This window comes from Patiria miniata, unplaced genomic scaffold, assembly GCF_015706575.1.
Source record: "Patiria miniata isolate m_02_andy unplaced genomic scaffold, ASM1570657v1 HiC_scaffold_6, whole genome shotgun sequence".
In the NCBI taxonomy this organism is placed as follows: Eukaryota; Metazoa; Echinodermata; class Asteroidea; order Valvatida; family Asterinidae; genus Patiria; species Patiria miniata.
The window spans coordinates 1,698,199-1,722,786 of record NW_024037073.1 but is presented as its reverse complement, the minus strand read 5'-3'; the positions used below and the strand labels follow the sequence as shown (position 1 = coordinate 1,722,786).

The 24,588-nt window shown below is 39.0% G+C and overlaps 1 protein-coding gene across 1 annotated transcript in view; it reads left to right on the top strand.

The window, feature by feature from the left end:
- The window catches only part of LOC119742681 (sodium/potassium/calcium exchanger 3-like), a 60,031-nt gene extending 38,248 nt beyond the window's left edge, over positions 1-21,783 (top strand). The window contains exons 8-18 of the mRNA XM_038218838.1: positions 756-809; positions 5,453-5,568; positions 6,864-6,957; positions 8,315-8,411; positions 9,180-9,295; positions 10,390-10,472; positions 12,561-12,648; positions 13,062-13,255; positions 14,418-14,530; positions 15,361-15,426; positions 17,144-21,783. Of these exons, the coding sequence (XP_038074766.1) occupies positions 756-809; positions 5,453-5,568; positions 6,864-6,957; positions 8,315-8,411; positions 9,180-9,295; positions 10,390-10,472; positions 12,561-12,648; positions 13,062-13,255; positions 14,418-14,530; positions 15,361-15,426; positions 17,144-17,290 (1,168 nt within the window). The 3' untranslated portion in view covers positions 17,291-21,783. The remainder of the gene's footprint in view (positions 1-755; positions 810-5,452; positions 5,569-6,863; positions 6,958-8,314; positions 8,412-9,179; positions 9,296-10,389; positions 10,473-12,560; positions 12,649-13,061; positions 13,256-14,417; positions 14,531-15,360; positions 15,427-17,143) is intronic.
- The last annotated feature ends 2,805 nt before the right edge of the window (positions 21,784-24,588 follow it).

The following is a 24,588-nucleotide window of genomic DNA, read 5'->3' as shown; positions in this document are numbered from 1 at the left end:
AAAAGTGTAATATTCACTGAGCTGAAACTTCAACAGGTCAGGTTTTGAACAATCTTCTTTGGATTGTGAGTGATGTCATTATTGGAAACAAAATGCATGAAAAAGCAAATGATCCTACATGTCTTTAATGACTTCCAGAAAAAAACAACCAAAACCTTGAGAAAGAACAAATGTCAAAACGAATAATATATTTATCCCCATCCAGTGCAAAGTCTCCTCATATAGATTCAGTGCAAATGCAAGAGAACAACCAATTCAATTTGGAAATAAAGTTTCTTTATATCTAAGAAATGTAATTTGCTAAAATTGTGTGTGAGTTTCTGGACTTTTCTAGTTACTATTGAGAAGAAATTCCGGCTATGTTACGTTAATCAAATTTGTGTGAAAGTAATACATTTTCGTCATGCAGGCATGCAACTTTCCCTCGGATCAGATGATTTACTTGTTTTTCACTTCACACTAATGCTAACAAAAAAAACCAAAAAAATTGAAAACACTGTATAAAGGCTTGTAAATCTTGGAATTTCCCTGTTTCTGTGAATTCTTAGTTGCATGCCTGTCCATGAACAGGAACCCTTTGAAACAAAGCTAGAATGAAGGATGCAAACACAGTTATCTTATGTCATTGATGGGATGCAGAACAGCCAAATGTGAACATCTTTCCACATTTGGTGTCTGTCCATTCATGACCTGAAACCAAAAGCCGATTATGATTGAATGTTTTTTCAGTGATTCATTTTTCTTTTTGTGTTCAGGTATGAATCACTGCTCATGCTGGCCATGTATGCTGGATACATCTTCCTCATGTGGTAAGTATCTTAATGATGAACATCACAGAGTGTTGGTTATTTGAACTTGTTATGTCAGACGTTAAGAATGTAGTGTATGTTTGACTTGTATAATTGACGATTGTGTCTGAGTGTTATTTCATGATCACACGTCAAACTCTTCAAAATGACTTTGAAATGGTGTTGCATCTTGCAAATAATTAGGGATCATTAGAATTGGTATGAGTATGGGATAAGTTTAGCCTAAGGCTAAGAAAAATTTGCTGGTTTAATATTTCACCATTTTGTATCCATGGTTATTTCACCAAACCTACATTGTAATTCTTAAATTTTTTATATAAAATGCATACGGCCTGTTCTGTGCCAGATGAGAAACCATGCAAAATGGTGATTTAACAAACACTTTTTTTTCTGAGCCACATACACAGACCATTTCTAATGGTCCCTATTCTTATCACACATGGGCTTCAATCACATAAGACAAAAACAATAGATGTTTTGATTAAGGTGAAAAGTAGCTGGGACTTATTGCCAAATCCACAGAAGTCCATTCCCTGAAATGGTGAAATATCACTGTGTATCTTGCATCCAAAAACAACAGCTGTTTTCCTCATACTTTTTTGGTCTTAATTAGGCCAGCATCTTCCATGACAGCATCATATACATGTATTTGGTAATCTGAGACTTTGTAGGTGGAGTCTGAGGGGTGGGTAACTAGTTCAAAGGTTTGTTCTGATGAAGCACCAGAGCTATATTTCCAACGAATCGTTTCAGATTTACTATGTAAACACCTTTTGAAGAGCATTATATCTGTTTTGTTGATGCTTCAGCAGATTTCTCTTTCCAAATTCTAGAAGCCTGTGTAGCTACTTAATTTTTTATTCTGAATAAGTGCTTTAAGTGCTGAATAAGTGCTTCAAGAGTATGTTTCTTGTTGATTGTTATTTTGCCTCTGGGAAAGATGCTGCTATGGCTGAACCATCAGGCCGCGTCTAACTTTTACAATCAATCTGTTTTGCATCGTCGGATGTTTTGGGAATTATGTTGTCGACCAGCCATCTCCCATGTGGGAGATATCCCATGTCCCTTGAAGAATCGTCTTCGGATGTCAACATCTTTCGTTGTCAACATCAAGTACAGCTTGCTCATCCCTTAGCCCTTCTGGACATCTGTTCCCAAGAAACGTTTCTCATGAACTTCTCATTTGGAGGATGAGATCATGTTGCGGTCTGGGTCCCCGTCTGACATTTCCATGTGTGACTGGATCCCACAGAATGAGTCTTTAGGACAATTTTTCACATAATACGTAGGAGGTGCTTAGTTACATACATTGTACGTCCAGAGGACACCAGCAATTGTGGACTAGGGACAAACTGGTTAGGGCACAAAACACTTGTTGCTGATTCTTCTCCCTGATTGGCTAAAACGTGGTCACATGGGGGTTCAGTAATTTAGGCTAGTCAGTGAAATCTTAACTATGTGTATTTTGGTCAGGCAGCAAACTGCATTTGTTGAGTAATATTAGCTCAGCATAGGTATGCTGGACAACATGTCAATTTTGGGTTAAATTTAGGTCCTGGGTCTATGATTGGCAAGTAAAGGGCCCCATTTTCCTTGGCCTTACAGTGATTGTATTAACTGTTGCTGACCATATAATTGTATGGTCAGCCACAATTTTAAAATGAAATCATTACATTAAGCTTTCACCACATGTTGCCCCTCAGCATTTTCCCTTTCCTTCCGCAAGATGATTATTCCTTGGATGTAGTAAAACCAACATATAATGAGATTTTAAGTTTCCAGCATGAGAGATAACTCAATCTCTTCACCCTCTTTGATTTAATCAGAAGATTTTGAGGCTCTTTGATGAGTAAGGGTAAACCCACAGGGGAGAGGAAACACCTGTACAATTAACAAAACATTGATGAGCACATCTGACAGTTTAGCTATTTGAAGTGCTTATTCTTATTCAGAATCCTGACATGAATTGGGGTTTATTTGTATTAGCTGGGCAGTCCGCCCAACCGTTTGTTATTGATCAAGGGAGAACGGCACTTTTAAGCTAATACAGGATACTGAAGAGCTTAAATTAGTGAACCTCCATGTGACCATGTTTTAGCCAATCAGAGAGAAGTGTCCACAAGAGCTAGGTTGTTATACATAAATGTTGATAATATTTCTATGGCTTGCTTGTGCCTTTTTCCTTAACCTGGGCCTAACAATCCCCACGATAATTTTAATATTGGGTTATATGCCCTTCAATGTTTTTATTACAATTCTAAAAGCACTATACATGTATACTCAGTGCTAGCCGAGAGCCTGCATAAAAATTCACAAATTTGCTCAGGTGGGTCTCGAACCCACGACCTATTTTAAAACCGGTGCAGACGTCTAACCACTCAACCACCAAGCTTTCAGGCTTCGGTTGGCCAGTTCTAATCTGAAGCAGCAGTGGATACCGAAAACAATATCTTGTGAGATATTCATTAAAGTTTACACCTCCCTGGTGTGAAAATGTCTGCTTTCAGTCCCTTCAGCTCTCAGTGATCAAAAGAAGCAATAATATCCCATTGGAAACCCTTAAGTGTTTACAATGTGCATCCTGTCCAAAGTGTTTTCAATCTTTGGCACATATTCACCTTCAAGAGAGAACAACAAAATTGAGGATGAAGATTTATTGGGCGCGGACGGAATCTAGATTTGAATGATTAACCCAATTTCAAGGAAGAATCCTTTTCATTCAGGGTTTTACATTTCAGAGCATACACACAAACAGCAATATATATTCAGCCAGCCCAGAGACGACAACTTTTGCTATTTGTGAGAATTGAGGAAGCAGATTTATTTGTTTTTTTGACATCTCCCTAAACTGCATGTAGTCTAGGTTTTTCATATTGTTGTGATGAAACCGCTGAATATTTATTTCTTCTGTGTGGGCAAGCTAAGCAGTGCGTAGGCACTGGTCAACCCTAGGGGCTAAAAATTCGTATTGAATGAATCAGACGAGAAAAATAAATGTCAACCCTAGCCCAGAGTATTGGGAACAAATCTCGAGATTTTTGGAGTAAAGCCTGCATGACAAGATCTATGACATGCCTAGTTCACATGATTGCTGGGGGCTTTGGGAGCACACAACAAGTAAAAGGCAGAAAGAAGTATTTTTATCAGTGATGTGGGAAAAGTGGCAGTGATGTGAAGAATACTGATCAAGGCAAAACCGAGTGTGAATTCTCACACCAAAAAAAGGTGGAATTACTTTCATTTAATTTAGCCAGCTTGATTTTTTGTTAACTGGCTCTTTGAATGAGTGATACGTGATACTTGGTTTTCCAGTGTTTTGAATTATGGTTGTTTCTTTATCTTAAAAGATCAAACTACATGATTTTTACAGGATATTTGACTTATTGACAAACACTCAAGTTGAGTTTACACGTAGGTAACTAAAGTTGCATAGTTATCAAATTTTAGACTGGTTGGATTTCAAGTGAAATTGATTCCAAGTAAAAAAATCTCCAGCCAATTTGTGGCAAATCCCCCGTCCGACAACACGGCGTTATGCCATCATTCCTGACCTTTTACCGATCACTGCTCCTGTGAAGTGTGGATGTAAAATCACACAGCTAAATTCACACTAGGTATAAACCGGCCAGATTTGCGCAATATCCATCTAAATTTCTCTAGTGAGTTCAGTCACAAATAACATCCCGTCTGTTGCATTGTGTATTCTGCGAACAGGATCTAGTCTTATTTATATTCCGCGGCGACCTGTTTTCAAAAGCGTGTATCATCTTTGATCAGATTTCTCTCTTCTTACAATCCCCTCCCACGCAACATCGCTCGTTGCTTTGACATTTTGCTCCCAGCTCCATTGTGGCCATATCTTTGTGGTCTATTTTTAGCCTCGTGATGGCTTTACCTGGTTGATTTTTCCAGCCTTGTTTTGCCAGCGATATATTGATTTTTGTACAAATAGGAAAGCAAAAAGGCAATTTAAAGAATAGCAAAATTTAGAATTCTTTGGCATGTTTTTGTTAGCAACACTGCAATAACAAAAACTTTCATGCATCGTATCTGATCAACATAATGTTGAAATTGACAATTTGTTCAAGCATCTTTTTAGAGCCTTGTGGCTCAACCAAGGTTGATAACTTTTTGTCCTGATCATGCTTAGTCCTTAAGATAGTTTTAATAAAGTGACAAAAAAGGGGGAATAGTAATATAAAAAAGCACATAAAACAAAGATGAACACATTTGTGTATGTCCACAACATTTGTTTAGGTGCTCTTTGTACATGTAACTTGTCTTTTTTCCATCATCTTTCCCTATGAATCAAAAAAATATTTAAGAAATAAATATTTCAATAGAAGAAGTCATAAAACACTTTATTTGGCTGATGATTGTGTACTGAGGGGTAAAAGGTGGTATTTTTTAGTGTAATTTATTCACAATTTGTGTGGAAAATTTGCAAGTCTTCTTGCCGGAACTCAACAATGATAATCATAAAATATACAGGAGTTTTTACAAGTACAGTGTGCACATAATTGTGATATGCATAGAATTTCATCCCTTTTTATCATCATTTGTGTTGTTTTGAACTTTGTGTAACTGCAATTCTTCTTTCTTTAATTGGTTCATACATTTTCCTTCATCATTTTTGTTTTCAGGTTGAACCCAAAGATTTCCCACAACATCCACCGGAAACAGGAGAAAAGGAAGGCCAAGAAGATCGCGAAGAGACTGGAGAGTTGCAACAACAGAACCTCCATTCAGTTAGAACAAGGTCAGGCACCAGACTGAGCAATCCAACAACTCCCCCCTCCCCCCCCCTTTTCCCATTGGACGACAAAGCACTCGGTGACAGAAATAAACTTGTATTCTGGGTGAAAACCTAGTTTCACAGTACACTAGCACAGTTCATTTGTACTTTCCTATCCAAAAATATATAAAAATATTGAAAACATAAAATTTCAAATGTTAAACTTTCCTAATGGTTTTATTTTTAATAATCTAAACAGTTTCAATTCTGGGGCTTGCTGTTTAGAAATCTGAGCTGCTTTGCAGATTTCAAAAGTACAATTTTGGAACTGGATATAATGTTATTCCTCAAGAAGGACAAAAATGTTTTGACTTTTTAACTAAACCAAATAAATGTTTTGACTTTTTCTTGTTATTTTTTCCAGGACATGGATCTTCTTTTTGTTATGTCTGTAGGTTTGATGTTTGTAGGTTTGATGTTGACGTATTATGGCTCTCGTTCCTTAGCAACCTGCTGAACTAAAGAAAAGCATTCAAAATAATACCAAAGAAAAAAAAGGAAACCCCCCAATATTTTTTTTTCAGTAAAAACTTCTTTTTTTTCATGAAAGAATAACGGTAAATGTTAGTGGTGGCAGAACAACCACCTCAAAATCCTGTTTCAAGATCTTATTGACTGTCTCCAGTTTTAAGAAACAATTCAAACAGCTTGTCTGAACAACACAACAAAAAAGTTGTTGTCATCTTATGAAGAGGATCTGCTGAACTAAAGAAAAACATTCAAAATAATACCAAAGAAAAAAAGGAAACCCTCCCTTTTTTTTTCAGTAAAAACATGTTTGTTTTTTTTTCATGAAAGAATAACAGTAAATGTTAGTGGAGGCAAAACAACCACCTCAAAATCCTGTTTCAAGATCTTGTTTGCCGTCTCCTGTTTTAAGAAACAATTCAAACATCTTGTCTGAACAACAGCCGTGTGCGCAACAAAAAAGTTGTTGTCATCTTATGAAGAGGATCTGCTGAACTAAAGAAAAACATTCAAAATAATACCAAAGAAAAAAAGGAAACCCCTCCAATTTTTTTTTTCAGTGAAAACATGTTTTTTTCCCATGAAAGAATGATGGTAAATGTTAGTGGAGGCAAAACAACCCCCTCAAAATCCTGTTTCAAGATTTTGTTAACTGTCTCCTGTTTTAAAAAACATTCAAACAGCACGTCTGAACAACGGCTGTGTGCACAACAAAAAAGTTGTTGTCATCTTATGAAGAGAATTACTTTCTTCGTGTCTTCTTATGCTCCCTTCCTGTTTGCCATTCTCAGTTACTCCTCTGAAAACCGACAAAGATGACACTGCCAACGGCGACACTCAGCCAGCTCCATCTGCCGATGAAAACAGCCCGAATTCCCCAAAGAGGTATCGAACATTCACTGCAATATGTTGTCTGCCGTTCTCTTTCAGTGTTATACAATGAAGTGAATGGTTCAGTTTTATATAAATTACTGTCAAGCATGCAGTCACTGTTTGAGGAAAGGACTCAACATCAATGAATTCTGACGTGGGAAGGAACATTCCGTAGGGAGATGAACTTTTTAATGTTTGTCGCTTATATGATTTACAAAAGCTCTGTTGGTAATGGGTTTGAGTCCCACCTGGGACAAGCTTGTGAATTTTGCATTGCTAGGTTTTGGACTGCGCATTGATTGCGAACAGCATGTCATTATAGGGTAAAATCCAAGAAAAAGTCCTCTTTTTGTCCCATATGTAACACCATGTTTTCTTTAACTACTTAATCATCGCAAAGACTAACAACATGAACGTACTTGTGGGTATTCTCCTTGCAGATACCAAACAGTAAAATACAAAAACACTGAAATCTATGAATATATTAGAGGGTTAAATTTTCATTACATATGGGACTGTGTGAATTCTCGGACTTGCCCAATATTAAAAGCATAATTAATCCATCGTCAGTTTGAGAAGCACTTTTCAATTATTTGAAGGTCAAATTTCATCTGTTAGGAGATGTTATGGTCCAAAATTCTTACAATTACGTGCAATACTGTTAAGGTAACAAAATAACTCAAGATGCAGTTAAAGATGCACTCCCGTTTTATTTTCGTGTTTCACTTCGAAAAATGTATTAATTTTTTTAATTGAAATTTTCCCAGCAATATAAAGTTATCCACTTTTGGATAAGACATACAGAATGAAACAATCCACCGACGTTTAGTTATTGAATGATTTCTTCACAATTAAAATTTAAACTTTTGGCTGCCTGCCAATAATTTGGCACTTGCAGGGTGGGTTCATTTGTGTACAAAATGAAACCCCTTTTTAGGGGGTTGCAGACACCCAAAATAGGAATAAAGCAGTTTTTTTGTTGGAACAAAAAGTACTAATTGAAAATTTGCAAGGAGAAAAAAATCCACTTTATGAAGAACACAGAGTATGCAACTTTAAGCAAAGAATTGCAAATTATGACATTTTAATATAAAGTAAATAGTTTGTATCCCACTGTATCTATTTACTTTAGCATTGACCATAGGACATGAAACCTAAATATTACTGGCATTAATTTCAGTTACTCCAAATAGAATATCCCTCCCAGAATTAGACCCCACCAGGAATTTGCGCAAAGATAAATAGATCGGAGTAATAAATGATACACCAAATGTCAGAATCCCAGAGATAGTGTTTGCACGTGTTTGTTATTCCTGCCAACTGGAGCTCAATATTCAAGATGCTATTTTGGATCCGGTTGTTGTCCTAGGCTAACCTTTTCAGATGCTGGGCTGAGATTGATGTTAACTAAACAGTTTCCGGCCAGAACTCGGATGAGGACTGCCTGCTGGCTTGTCATAGCAGAGGTAAAAAAAAGATGCCTTTATCTGCATTAATTCTTTTTATCATGATTTATTAAAAAAAAAAAAAAGAAATTTGTCAAAGATATGGACCCTTTGCATGGTGCACCCTCTCAGAGGACAGATTTGGCACTCAAATTCAGTGACAAAGAAAGTACATTGCATCTACTATGTGTATCATGGAAGAACAAACAACCTGCCATCAGATGTGACATTCTATGTGGAGAGGAGCAAATTGTGGTAAAGTTGCTTGCCTAAGAACACAAGCTGTAGCTCCAGCCTCACATGCAGGGCCGGATTAAGTGTTCGGTTGGCGCTAGGAACGAGTGTTCCCTAGGCCTACTTTCTGTCCAAGGCACCATCACCAATTTCATGTTTATACTAAACGCTGTACTAAGCAAGCCTGGCCAAACTGGTAGCTCAACAAGCCAGTTGGTACACTGTGGTATTTTCGGCCCTCAAATTTTTCGTAGGCCCCCAATTTTTTTGTAGATCCTGGGCACTTTGCCTACTATTGGATAATCCAAGCCTGCTCACACTGAAAATCGAACCCACTATACATGTATATCAAATTATGAACATCTTGCATATTACTTAGACACAATGCGATTCAGGCGGACTCAATAATTTGATGGATTGTGCACCAACAGTTTTTTCAATCACTGGAAATCTCTTTTCTTTGTATCTGTTTCAGTTTTCCTATATATTGCGAAATGAGGAAAAATTGGTGAGTGTTTCCTTACTCAAAATACGCTTGTGTTTTTGTGTTTTCAGCAAAAGCACGCTATGGAGGCCCAGAAGGAGGCAGAGTTTCATGCTTTCGGGAAGGAACCGACCGGTAACTCTAACGGAGCCCTGGGTGAGGCACATATATCGGCAAAAAGACCAAGGTAAGGATTAAATCGTCATCTTACCCAAATCTTGGAGACATTGTTGCTATCAGCTGGCATTGCTGTCACTGTAAACGGTTTAGCTGCGTTCGCGTTGGACTTAAGTTTTGTGTGAAAAGTTACCGGGTGTGATTGTTAACATTCCATTGTGGTTATTCTACCATGCGTCCGCACTTTGATTATTTTAGCCTGTGGAAAGTCAGTTGTTGCATAAACTTTATTGTACCATTTTCTCTCAGAATCTTTTGAAGACACCCTGTTGTCGACCTTTTAACCTAACACCAGATGTGGTTGTTGGAAAATGTGCCAGATTATATCGCAGAACACAACAGAAATATAGTAGAATCTCACATACATCGGTGTGGAGAGGGAGGGGGGGGGGGGGGGGGGACAAAGGGGGCAAGTGTTTGGTTTATACCATTGTTTGAGTAAAACATTGTAAGCAAATATCGTTTGAGGTAAAAAGACAGGATTTTAGGATGGGTTGACCTTTAATTTCTGATGTGAAGTGTTTTGTGTTCACACGCCCATGCTCACGCACATTAGCGTGAATTTGTACAGGCCTCAAGGCCAGTTTATACTTAGTGCGACAGCGAACGCTAATGTGAAATGGTAATGTCATCGCAAGTGCAAATTCTCATTCGCGTGAAGTATGAAATGACATTTAGGGTACATTACCAACCAAATGCATGCACAGGTTCTAACTGAATTGTGTAAAGAAAAAGAAGGATGATTAGATTCAAAAAGTTTATGACAACAATCATGTTATCATGAATGATGCACTCTGTGTTGTCCATGTGGGTAATACATGAACTTACAAAATGTGTCATGTGAACTGTTCTCAACCACTTATCTTTCACATTTTAATACCATAGTGTATTACTTTTATATGGTAGTTTTGATTAAAGGCCAGTACGTACTTTGTGCAAAGAAACGAATGCAAAGTAAATTGTGACGTTACAGCAAGTATATTCACAAAAGTTCAAACTCGTTCGACTTTTTGTCTGTTCAACAAATTCACTTCATGAACGTAAAGAAATGAGCTTGCCTCATGTCTTATGTGCCCTCATTATTCATGTTACTTTCATGATCAGTTTGCCTCGTGAGGAAATCACCGACGATGAAATCAGTGCCGTCATCGAGATAGAAGCACCAGACGGTCTGTGTCAAGTACCAGGTCAGTCTGTAGTCATGCATATTCATCAAATGTGACCTGACCCATTAAAGTGAGGCTTACGTCACTAGAGCTACATTTGAGTTAACAAGCCTTTAATGAAACTTGCACAATTAAAATCTAATGGAACTGTTACTGATTTTACTCCTACACACTGTTGTGTATACTGTCCGAGGGCATACACAAATAATTAACCCTTCACCAACTATACTACATTGTATTACATTATTTTGATTCCCCGATGAATCCACAAAACCAGAGAGTGTTTGGGAGGTTTTTGGTGGTACAGGGAGTGACAGTTGGGGCAGTTTGGAACACTACAGGGAGAAAGGGCTGGACAATTTAGGACGATACAGGGAGTAACGGGCAGGGCGGTTTGGGGTGGTACAAGGAGTAACAGGCAGGGCAGTTTGGGGGAGTGCAGGGAGTAACTGGCAGGGCGGTTTGGGGAAGTGCAGGGAGTAACAGGCAGGACAGTTTGGGGTGGTAAAAGGAGTAACAGGCAGGGCAGTTTGGGGCAGTATAGGGAGTAACAGGCAGGGCGGTTTGGGGCAGTACAGGGAGTAATAGGCAGGGCGGTTTGGGGGAGTGCAGGGAGTAACAGGCAGGGCGGTTTGGGGCAGTACAGGGAGTAATAGGCAGGGCGGTTTGGGGGAGTGCAGGGAGTAACATGCAGGGCGGTTTGGGGAAGTGCAGGGAGTAACAGGCAGGACAGTTTGGGGTGGTAAAAGGAGTAACAGGCAGGGCAGTTTGGGGCAGTATAGGGAGTAACAGGCAGGGCGGTTTGGGGCAGTACAGGGAGTAACAGGCAGGGCGGTTTGGGGGAGTGCAGGGAGTAACTGGCAGGGTGGCTTGGGGAAGTGCAGGGAGTAACAGGCAGGGCTGTTTGGGGGAGTGCAGGGAGTAACAGGCAGGGCTGTTTGGGGCAGTAAAAGGATCACAGGCAGGGCGGTTTGGGGCAGTACAGGGAGTAACAGGCAGGGCAGTTTGGGGGAGTGCAGGGAGTAACAGGCAGGGCAGTTTGGGTCGGTAAAAGGATCACAGGCAGGGCGGTTTGGGGCAGTACAGGGAGTAACAGGCAGGGCAGTTTGGGGTGGTAAAAGGAGTAACAGGCAGGGTGGTTTGGGGCAGTACAGGGAGTAACAGGCAGGGCAGTTTGGGGGAGTGCAGGGAGTAACAGGCAGGGCAGTTTGGGTCGGTAAAAGGATCACAGGCAGGGCGGTTTGGGGCAGTACAGGGAGTAACAGGCAGGGCAGTTTGGGGTGGTAAAAGGAGTAACAGGCAGGGTGGTTTGGGGCAGTACAGGGAGTAACAGGCAGGGCGGTTTGGGGGAGTGCAGGGAGTAACAGGCAGGGCGGTTTGGGGAAGTGCAGGGAGTAACAGGCAGGGTGGTTTGGGGTGGTAAAAGGAGTAACAGGCAGGGCAGTTTGGGGTGGTAAAAGGAGTAACAGGCAGGGTGGTTTGGGGCAGTACAGGGAGTAACAGGCAGGGTGGTTTGGGGGAGTGCAGGGAGTAACAGGCAGGGCGGTTTGGGGGAGTGCAGGGAGTAACAGGCAGGGCGGTTTGGGGAAGTGCAGGGAGTAACAGGCAGGGCAGTTTGGGGTGGTAAAAGGAGTAACAGGCAGGGCGGTTTGGGGCAGTACAGGGAGTAACAGGCAGGGCGGTTTGGGGGAGTGCAGTGAGTAACAGGTAGGGCGGTTTGGGGAAGTGCAGGGAGTAACAGGCAGGGTGGTTTGGGGTGGTACAAGGAGTAACAGGCAGGGCAGTTTGGGACACTACAGGGAGAAAGGGCTGGGCAATTTAGGACGGTACAGGGAGTAACAGGTAGGGCGGTTTGGGGTGGTGCAGGGAGTAATAGGCAGGGTGGCTTTGGGTACCTTCAACTTTGACATTAATCTAGCACCTGCCATCTTCGCGAAGGGAACAAATTGACCAGCTATGGTTTCCCACACTATATGGTACAGGGAGTAACAGGCAGTGTGGTCTGGTACAGGAGTAACAAGAGTAACAATACTAGTAACCTACATGAACTTGTAACAGATATCTTACTTAAATGCTGTTAATATTGGTGTGTCATTGCTTGTATTGCAGAGGGGAAATGTGCCATATTGAGATGGTTGATGTGCCTGCCTTTGAGCACGCTGCTGTTCTTCACAATACCAGATTGCAGGAGAAAAAGGTACGTGTTTTAATTTTCATTTTGGAGAACCAGTCATGAACATTATTAACAGCATGAATGCTAATTTGGCTGGTGACCCTTTTTTGTGAAGGAAATATTCTCTGTGTTAATTTCGTTACACTGCTTAACACTAAGCAGAAACGTGCTAACTATAGCAGAGAATTGTGCTAATCTTAATCAGTATTTCATGGCGCTGATGCACCAACGGTTAAGTGCGCATGGAGATTTCTGTTGTTGTGTCACTGATTTAAGCAACTTTTTCCTCCACGTTAAACGTGCCTTTTGCTTACTGCAAACTGTCTTCATGAAATAGACAAAGACTCTGTTTGCAGAAAATCGTGTGCTTGGCAGCGCCATGAAATTGGGCCCAGGACGATAAAAGCTGACCTGTCATAAATGTGTTCCTTCCGCAGATTTGAAAATTGGTACATGGCCACGTTCTTCATGTCTGTGCTTTGGATTGCGATGTTTTCCTACGTCATGGTGTGGATGGTTGCGCTAATCGGCTTCACGTTGCACATCCCGGACACCGTAATGGGTCTCGCGTTTCTTGCCGCAGGAACCAGTGTGCCCGATGCCATGGCAAGCCTTATAGTCGCTAGACAAGGTAAGCAGGCTGGATATATATAGTTTGCTTTGTAGTTTGGTGCCTGGCACCCCAGGAACCTGTTGGTAATTATACAGATTGTTGTTCCAAGTCCAGCCAGTGGGGTTGAGGTGCCTGTGTGCTTGGGCGGGATACTTTGTCGCAATCTGCTTCTCTGCACTCATACGGCCATACGGCAAATGGTTCATTGTGCGTAATTGGCCCAGGCCCAGTCAGACATATATGCAGACCCACTCACGGCTAGCTGTTAAATGTGTTTGTCCAGACCTGCACAGAGGAAAATCAGGAAACTTTGATTTCTTCACAAGCCAATCAACCATTTCAAACTGAAAGAATCAATTAAATCAGGCCGTGGTAAGTCAAGCTATACCATTTTTCGAGTACTGCTATTTGAGTACGAGTACTTTGATGATGGAGTACAATTTGGACATATCGAGTACGAGTACTTTGCTACCCGAGTACAAGTACCGTCATTTCGAGTACAAGTACTTTCACATTCGAGTACGAGTACTCTAAAAAAAGTACTCGAGTAGTACTCGAGTAGTACTCGAGTACAAGTACTGAGTACTCGAGTACAAGTACCGAGTACGAGTACTACAACACTGTGGATAACATTTATAGCAGAGATGGTTATTGTGATTAAATATGCCATCAGCACTAAAAGAAAACAATAAGCTTTATATTCCAAAGATGGTTTCAGGGATGCTTTATAAGCCTGATGAGCAGGGGTAATAATGACACGCTCCGTACCATGAACAGCATATATGGTAAAAATCTACTGATACCACGTGGTACATCTGCAGCATTTTTAGAGCGCTTGTGGTCAGTGGTTACGGTGTTTGACTCATGTGTCTTGGTACGTGGGTTCAAACACTGACGGGGAACATGGTGCTTGTGTTCTTGGGTAGGACACTTTACTACAATTGCCTCTCTCCACACACAGGAGTATAAATGGGTACCTGTGAAGGTAGAGACCAGAATGCGCTGATCTCGAGGAGGGGTAATAATTGTGAAGCTCTTTGACACCTTTGGTATAAAGCGCTATATAAGCACCTCATCATTATAAGATTTGTGTAGTTTATAACTTCTTGAAAAACTTGCATTATACGATTAAGATTCTTGACTGTCAATTGTTTTTTTTTACCCGTTTCTTCACTTTTAGGGCTTGGAGACATGGCAGTATCCAACAGTATTGGTAGCAATGTATTTGACGTCTTACTTGGTCTGGCACTGCCGTGGTTCATCAAGACTACCATGATTAACTACGGATCAGTCGTAAGTCCATAACTTTTGCTTTATGCCATTTGTAACCTGGTGAATTAAAGTAGGGTAGCCTCTCTTGGAGCACCCCTAGAGCAAGTAATGAATATGCATATCTATGGCGTCGTTCATGAATAATTTCCAACGATGGTTGGCCAACCATCGTTAGAAAAACAACTAACTTTTTTCAAATACTGCCTCCACTTTACCAAATTTAGTTAGTCCACATTTTGTTTGCAATGGGTTACACATCCATGAACGGGTGCAAGCCAGCTAGTCTGGTTGCCTGGCTTTCAATTCCCTGACGTCTATAAATTGCTCCGTTTCGTCTACAAAAAACTACAAGAACAGCATTTTTTTTCTTGGTTATTCCAGCATCCATGAACACAAAACTTTAACAGCAGGGTAGGTCATTTGCCATTTGTGCATTTTTTTCGTTTGAAGCAACAAAAGTGCTCAAAAGGCGCTTAACAACGAATGCATTGTTGGCAATGGCCTTCTTTCATTGTTTTCTTCAAAATGACAGCATGCCAGAAAGAATAATTTCACAGCGAGTTTCGGGCCATTACTGTCTTTAAACCAATTAAGCATTTCATCAATAATTTTGGATAGCTGCAAATGATCTACTCTACCTTTAAACAGGTCGGTGTAGCAATATTTGGTATAAAATACCAACCCCCCAAATCCAAATACCAGAATACCAACCCCCAAATCCAAATTACAGCAAAAACAAATGTGGTATGTTACCTTCAGAGTGTATTGCATTGAAGCGAAGAAATGCTACCTAGCTGAATCCCATGAATATTTGAATCATTCCATTTTGACATCTGTACCCTTTGTTCCAGGTCCGGATCAACAGCAAGGGACTGTTGTACTCGGTCGTCCTCCTCTTTGCAACAGTAGCAATCACTGTGAGTATTGTGATTTGTTAGTGTATAGTGGCTCTGTGCGTGAACTTAATGAGGGCGCTGTACAAGGAATGTAGGCGAGTCCATCACAGGTTCCAGCAGCCGATTTCACGAAACCTAACGCAATGGCGCAACTCTGCTTGCGCCACAAGTTATTGCGTAAGTTGCGCAACATTTCACGCTGTGCAACATTTCACTTATGACACATTTCACGAAAGTCGGATAGTGCGTAGGTCTGTGACTTGCGCCATAAATTATGGCGTAACTTGCGCAATCATTTTAGGTGGCGTAAGTTGTGGCATAGTGATTGAAAATGACATATTTTACCAGCAAATCGGCACTGCCACGGTCGTAGAGCCTGTTATTGCACAACTTAACAAGGTTGATACAAGACACTCACAACTTTGTTTGAAGTAAATGAATTTCTATTTTACTCGTAACATAATTTTTGGAGTTGCTGAACGATTCCGAAGAAAGTCGGACAAAATAATTTTCAAAATGGCAGGCTGAGGTGATCCAACGACTGTTTCGCGGAAGAACAAATTCACACACAAACAGCTGTCATAAATAATGTTTTTATCCTCGTCCAAGATGTTTAAATTATTTAAAACGTTGCGCAGCTACGCCAAGTTTCGTGAAATAGTTCGTAAGTTTATTGCGTAGCTGCGCAACAAATTTGTTACGCAAGTGTTATGCATGGCGCAAGCTACGCACAGTTTCGTGAAATTGGCTGCTGCAAGTCCATCACAAGTCACCCAGTCCCAATTCAAATCACAGGTTATTCAAATGAGCTTTGACAAGGCATTCCTATGTTATTGTTCATCCACTGTTACTTGTGACTGGACTTGTGAATGGACATAATTGTGATGGACTTGTGATTGACCCGACAACATCCCTGCGCCGTACAGACTGCTCATAAGAGCGAGTCAAAAAGTGAACAACCTCTTTTGACTGTTACGCCACATGTGAATTTGGTTATATATGCACGACAAAGTCAAACCTGCGCGACAGTACGCACGGCCAATTGATGAAACCTATTCACAGTGTTGACTGGAGAAAAGTGTGCGCTGTGAACAGTAGACAGCACTTTGTGAACATTGGGGCTGTGTCAGATACATGGTATTTTCAAATATTTGATCATCCACAGATTACCTGAAAAGCATTTTTCCGATTCGAATATTCGAAAAATGTGACTGGTATCAAGGAGATGAAGAGAAATGCTCATGATGTCATTTTAATTGTTTAAGTTTGCATATTTGAAATCTCTCAAGTATCAGCAAGTCAGCTACATCAAAAAATATATATCGATGGTCTTAATAATTCTAAAACGAATTGTGCATGCAGATCCTGATCAGTGGACCATTTACTTCCTGAGCAATGTACGCAAATTTCATACAGGGCGTGCGCATGCACTTCCTGACTGGAACACGAAACTTCCAACTGGCACACTCAGTTTATTATGGCGCAAGAAAAATTTGTTTAACTTGTTTCAAAAATTCAAACATTTGAATGAATCCAAGTTCAAATGATCAAATGCCAAATTTAAAACACACAGCCGTGATGTTGAGCTCGACATCTCTATTTTTGTTTTAAGAAATGTACATCTCTTTAAATGTTCTAGTTAACATCATTCCTTCAGGACTTTAAAAAAAAATATATGCAGTTGTTAATGGGCCTTTAAGCTAACGTTATCTTCTTTTCATTCTCTCTCTCTGTCCAGATTATCACAATACATTGTCACAAGTGGAATCTAACCAAGAGAGTTGGTATATTGCTGTTTGCCTTCTACGCTATCTTCCTTACCTTCGCAATTTTGGTGGAGCTCAACGTCTTTGGTTACGTCAACCCCCCGGTCTGCGTACTTTGAAGACGTTTCTTTGAGTGCGCGTCAGGAAGTTAGCCATCAAGTTAAAACTAAGCTATATCAAGTTAAATTAAGCTGAGGGAAATGTGTTAGTATTGCTGACCGTCATTTTTTATTCATCCTTCTATTGGCTCTGTGTGCACACGCCGCACAACTACATCCTCTGTCAGTGAAAGCGCAAACATTACCTGGGGAGCTTCAGTAGAGGGCACTTTGTGACCACTCATGAGCGCTCTGTTGGAGGACTTATTGTGCATGGGTATTTGTTCTTGTGCGCATGGTGCAAAGTACGCACGATTTATTTACTGGGTGTACGCAAGTCTCGCCCATCTTCACACAGGCATGCAACTTTTCCTCAGATCCACTGATTTCCTCATTTGTTACTTCTCATGAATGCCATTTCAAATTTGGAAAAATACTGCACAAAGTCTTGTGTGGTTTGGAAATCCGTGGTTTTTCTTAATTCCCAGTTGCATGTCTGTTCACGTGAGCAGCCAGGCATATGATGACATTTCAGTTTGTAACCGAGAGAGGGGGTACAAAAATGTACTTGTGCACGGAGTCCAGTTGGCTGTCATTTTTTTTTCGTTATGCAGCCAAGGACACATGCACCCCTTGTCTCATGCTTGTACAAGTGCTAATATAAGTAGCAAGTAACATGAACGCACTCAGTAAGTTGTACACAGTACTCATGACTGACATTTTTGAACTTGTGCGCACATGCAGAGCCTTTAGTTTGACAATGAACATCATCAGTCAGCCGTGGTTATAGTCGATGTAGATGCAATTTGCAACATTTGTAGGATCTGGAACTCTGGAAGCCCGTTTTGGACACACGGCCCCAGATTCTTTGGAAATTAGTCTAGTTCCCGAGATATACACCTCTACATATCCTCATGAAAACTGCTCAAATTCCTAAGCACCAGTCTGTTTTAACACGATGTCTTTTGCTGAGCTTGCAGAAAATATGAATGTCAGTGAAACTTAAACAAATAAAATTCTCTCTACAATTAAATACTTTTTCTCACAATATATGCTATAACTTCTCAAAATCCTTTTCAAAACTAAGTAATTCTGGAAACTTTTCTCTTCGTAACAATAAGTAGGATACATTTCTTAGATCTTTTAAACTGAAGTTGATCTTCAGTGATCTATAAATATATGCACATTTTTGACGAGGATATACACTTACAAGATCTATTTTGAGAGATTTCTAACTGTAGCTTTCATTCTAAGTCAGTGTTTAGATCTTGAGAGGTTTTTGGAGAAACTTCAATCTTTCTGAGGAGTTGGGGCGTATTATTCTGTGTGTGCCTGAGAATTATTATCTAAGAATTGCGCATGGCTTAGTATTGTGGAAGACAAAAACAATGGACTTTTTTCCTGAAGCAACGTTTTGTTTTAAGTTTTCAAGGATGAAAAACGTTTCAAGTGTTGGTCAATTCAGCAAATGTTTACGAGAATGTACTTTGCTGTTAATTTGCTGCATGTATCAAAGGATTGATTTGTGTGTCTTTTTGTTTGGGGGGGGGGGGTCTAACAAATTTTTGCCTCTTTTAGCCCAAATCAGAGTAGGTTGGAAGAGTTTTTGAGACATCTAACTATACTGTATACTAAGAGTTTTATGCCTGCATTATACAATAGTTATCTTTTCAGTATTTTGCTGTATGAGTATTGGAAGGGAAAAAAATGCAATGCTTTGGCTTTGTTGCTAGATTTGCTTTTTCTTAGATACCGTAGTCTCATGATTTGAGACGAGGAAATGATCTTTTTTGGTCATTCATTATTTTCCTGTACAAAGTCGATTTGCTCTGTAATTTTTCACAGCATTTACTGTAGACACAGGGTAGGATCAAAAATATTCTGTAAATATCACTAAATTTATAATTACCACTGTTTGTTATTATTATATAATCTTTCAGCCTTCCAAGTGTGGGGGAACAATAATTGATGCGTGGATTGAAGATGTGTAAGTTTAAGTTATTTTGTAAAAATGAGTGTACACTTCAATTATTTGTAAAACTAGTTATCACAGAGGTGCAATTTGGTTTAAAGATCAGCGTTTACAGTTAAAATGTGTTCCCCACCCCCTCCCGGTTTTTTGTTTTTGTTTTGCAATTTTTCCTACCATTTTGTTAAGGAAAAAAAAAGAAAGTAAATCCTCAGGAAAACCCACTGAGTAGATAAAAAAAATTATTGGCAGAATTTTTAAAAACTTTTTTGTACCATGGAAATAATCAGAGTAGGCAGAGTGTACTTACTCCATTTTCTATTTTTGGATATTCTGATTTCTTTTGTTAAAGGGAGCTGAAAAGTTAAAATAAAAATTCTAGTTTGCACAATATCAAGATACAAAAAATTAGAGGTAAAATGGCTGAAGTTGGTTACCAATTCTTCACACGCATGATTTGTTTATAGCATTTCAACTAGTCCAAGAAAACCGACTAGACAGTTACTAATACAGTAAAATAGAATCGTTTTTGCCTTTTATTTAAATTATTTGGAATTGATTGCATATTTCTCGTTTATAATGCTGAAATGCTTCAGTTGATCTAATAATTCGTTTATTTGAATACAGTATTGGAAGTAAAGCCACAAAATGTAGAGATTTGAAAATTTTCAAAAATTTCATGAATTCAAGCTAATCAGACAAAGAATACTGCATCAGTTGAACTAATTATTTGTTTGCTCGAATACAGTATTGGAAGTAAAGCCAAAACAAGGTAGAGAGTTGAAAATTTTTCAAAAATTTCGTGAATTCAAGCTAATCAGACAAAGAATACTGCAAGCGTTTAAAGATAGAAATGTGTGGTCAGAAAATTTCTTTCATTTTCAACAAGAAAATATTAATTTTGTCACGATTGTACCAAGCTGTACTATTCCGTCCTAATTCCACCAATCTTTGTACATTATTCACATTATTGGACTGTATATAAAAGCTCAAGTGACGATCTTCATTTCTCAGTGAACTAGACTTGAAATCAAAAAGCATGAAAATAACTAAATGCTTACAATTCAAAATGGACGAATAATAGATATTCACCATATTGACCATTTATAAAAAAGGCTTCCCGCAGAAATCAAATCCAAATGCGGTACCATTTTCAGGAATTTCCACCTAGTACTCAAACAAAATTTAAAAAACCTCCAAAAACAATAACTTAACTTTGTGGACATATTTAAAGATAAGAGTGCAGTTTTCAATACATTGTCCAATATTCTCCATTTCCAAACACATATACAACAAAGAGCCGGCTGCCACATATATTTGTTCCATTGATATTTGATCCAAGGTTGGACGTCAATGCAATTTACATGCAGGTTTCCCCACCAATCAACCCACTGCGTACAAGTTAGTCACAATTTTGTCAAGATTTGTTTTCTTCGTCAACTACCGTTCTGTAAGATAAGTGCCGCAGTAAGGCTTCTGTAAAAAAAATAATAATAATTGTACATATGTGTAATTATAAATAAATTTATTTCATTAATTTTGCCAGGTTGGTTACATACAGATGTTTTTCACTGCAGTGCAAAACTAAGTGGTTTTTCAAATGTTGTATAATCAGTTTCAAATATTAATAATAATGAATTAACAAACAAAATAAGACAAGATACATGTTACTGTTTATGAGAAAAACTGCAATGTGAGAATTGACTTGTTAAACAGCTTTTATTCCTGATGGTGGCTATCTCAAGTATTTGATGTGTATTGTGTAGAGCGATTAACCATCCAGGGAAGTTTTGTAATATGTATAACATAGTTTATTACTGGACAACAAGTAACAGTTATGTATAAAGTTTAAACTTGCGATCACTGTGTTTTTTTCTGAATCAATATTGAGGCAATAACAAGTATTTTGTTGTTTTCCCCAGCCCTGAAGATATAGTCGAATATTAGAAAATGAAAAGGTGAATGCAACACGTCAAATTGGATTTAGTTTCTGTAAGTGGAAGTGTATGTAAAACGCTTCATCATGAGCTGTTATTTGTCCCCAAAATGGAACTTGTTTGGAAGTAGCTTTCATTGTTTGTTTTATATTTTGAGACTTGAGTAAAAGGCCAGTTCAAAGTCAGCATGAAAGTGAATGCGAACAAAAACGTGTGATGTCACAGCAATTTCACAAAAATTGAACACATTTCAGCTCTGGCGAATTTCACAGCGAATGTTTCGTGACGACCAATTCGCTTCGCATTCGCATGACGTATGAACCGGCCTTTACTGTTGGGAAACGGTGGGTGTTTTTTGTGTGTTCATTTCTACTGAGTGAGCTTTGAGTAGTGTTTGCTTCAATCAGACTAAAGTTAGCTTACACTAAAGCTCAATTAAATGAGACTCGTTTCCGAATAGCGTTCTAGAGTCATGCCGAAGTAAGTTAGGGGAGCAATTTAGGGCGGATTTAGGGAGCAATTGTTTTTTATCGTTAGGATAGCCATGAGTAAATCTTTCAGCATTCATCGTTAATAAATTAAAATAACAAAGAACATACTATGAGATAGCTGCAACGCATATTGTGATTTGAATTGTTAAAAGTTGTCAACAAATGGAGCGACTACCTGTAAAAGATTGATAGTTGCAGTCTACAGGGTAGTGCAAAAAGAAAGAAACCCACTTTTGACAGGAATTTTAACCTGCTCAACTTATTTGAAGTATTTTTTTATACTGTAGTGAAGTATAGCTCTTCAACCATACAAGCTGAAACAAATCTTTAAAACAAGTGCAAGAATAGTGTTATGCTAAGTTGAATACAAGTCGCCAAAATCACTGTTGGACACGTGTAAGTCTAGTGTAGTGTTTTTTGTCTTTAAATCAAGCTCCGGAATTCAGTCAAGCGGATGGAATAAAGCCGTCCGTGGACAAACAAGTTTGGCACATGAAATTTTTTAACTACCAAATCTCAGAGACAAAATATGCATTTGCAATCATTTTTCGTCACTTATGTTGAAAGAATTCTTGAAATATGCTCAACAAGTAGGCGAGAATTGCTGTCAAAAGTGGTTTTCCTTCTTTTTTGCACCACCCTGTAGTCAATGCAAAATGAATACAAAAATGTTGCTTGTCTGAAACCTAAATCTTATGTGGTTTGGTGCAACTCAGGAACTCTTTTCTTGAAACAACGTATATGTGTCTAGCTGACTTGCTGTCTTTGTTTAGGTTGTTTTGTGGAAAACATTGTTGGCTACAGAGTGCCTTTCTGTGGACCAAAAGAGTACCTCAATTTAAAAAAAAAAATAAGTCACCTTTTTTCTATCATACTGTGCACTGACGATGCCTTGTTTTACCAAGGGTAGCTTAAAAATTATGCACCAGCAATTTTAGCAGCATGTCTTGTGGGGTAGGAATTGATAACTTAACTCTCAATAAGTGATTTCAAACTGTATCATGCTAGATTTCTTGAATTAAATTCAATGCCTAGGCAGCGAATGAAAAGTTACCCCTGCCCCCCCCCCAAAAAAAATGTTTGCATACAAAGGTGTCTTAAATTAAATTAGAGAATTATAACCATGTAGCTTCTCCGGTCCCCAACTCCTAACCACAAAAAAGCAAAAATCTGACCAAAGTCTCCTGTTAAAAGAAATATTTATTTAAACGTCAATGTTATGACCTAATACAAACATGGTTTACTGATACTAATTAATAAATATTGAAAACTATAACCAACACATTTATTTTGTATTGTGCAGAGAAATTGAAGTCAGTAAAGTGCTTATCGCCAAAAAAAAAAAAAAATTCATAGGGAAACTACTGCATCACAGCCGGTAGTTCTAATTTTTGTCTCTAAATAAGTTATGTTCACATGATTAATTTGGAATTTTAATTCTAATATCTGTTATAATTATTTGGGTGGATTGCTTGTTTTGTTTAACCCAAATTTTGCTAAAACCATAGATTTGAAAAAAAAGTTTTCAGAATATTGTGTTTGAATGTGATTTGAAATCTTAGTCAAAGAAAGACCCTGATGAGGTTTGTTATTAACGATTAATTGAACGTGATATTTGGAATGATCGTATTATTATTGCCGTATTATTTGTACTTGAATGGATTGTTATAGGTTGATAAGACTGATTTTTGAACACTACCAGGATATATAATATTAAAGTTGTCAAAGCAAGTTGAAAACATTTGTTTTGTTTCTCTAAATCTTGCATTTGTGCCTTGTTCTACTCCAAACCGCTCAGAAGCTTCAGTTTACATCTGGATCCACATAGCACATCCATACACAATGGTGCTAAACACATTAGTCTCTGTGGGTGCAACCAAGTAAATACATTCCCATAGACGCCAGTGATAAATCCCCATACTTCAAAATTCATTTAAAAATACTCAAAAATCTCACAGGTGTTCAGGCTGCACAGAAAAATGATAATCGACATGTCATCTTTCATTTTCCTTTCAATTTTGGGTAGGTTGACCAATGACTTTTTGAGATATTCTCACCCAAAGAAGATCACCCCTAACATGAATATTTCCCAAACTGGAAAACTTAAGTAGCCATTTTGAAAAGGATCCCTCCACAACATGGCTTAATAGCGCCACTTTCGGACCAAATTGCATCCGAAATGCTCAGGATTGGAAGCCCGAGACCAGGCCAGAGGTGCAGTGCCATTTGTCTTCAATCCCCCAATTCCATGGCTCTCAGAACTCCCCAATATAGAACAATTTGAATGTGTAACAATTATTCATGAGCTCGGCGGACAGAGTTTTGGCCTATTTACTTGGTTGCACCCCTGTACTGACAAAAACTACCCAACCTACTCTCTGTAGCACCCAAACCACCCAGGCACCGTATGGTTTAATTTATGGGTTCAGCTATGAACAAATACAATGGGTAAATTATTTATTACTCCACATACCTGTGCAATTATCAATACCAATGAATAACTGAAGTCTACTGAATACCAAATTTCTGTCAGACCTCAGGGGTTTGTTTTACACTGTGGTGGAGACTGAGAAGTATCTTTTGCAGACAAGGAATTGTTCCAGATTTGATCACAAGCCCCGCCCACATTTTGTTTGTTAACATTTCTCACAGTGCTCGTGACCAAGTTTGAACAAGTTACCATGGTCACCTAACCAAAAGTCATGATCCAATTGGTCACTGAGCTCGACTAATTGCAAGGCAGGATTGGAAGGGTCCGTGCTGCCAAGAAGAACGATGATTTGACCGACAAAAATGATGAATTTGGAGGGGGGGGGGGAGTATGGTCGACACACTGACCATTCAGGTTGTAATTTCCCATGTGTAGCACGATATGGGACAGAGGGAAACCCCCCCCCCCCCCCCTCTGTTGTGTTGGTCATT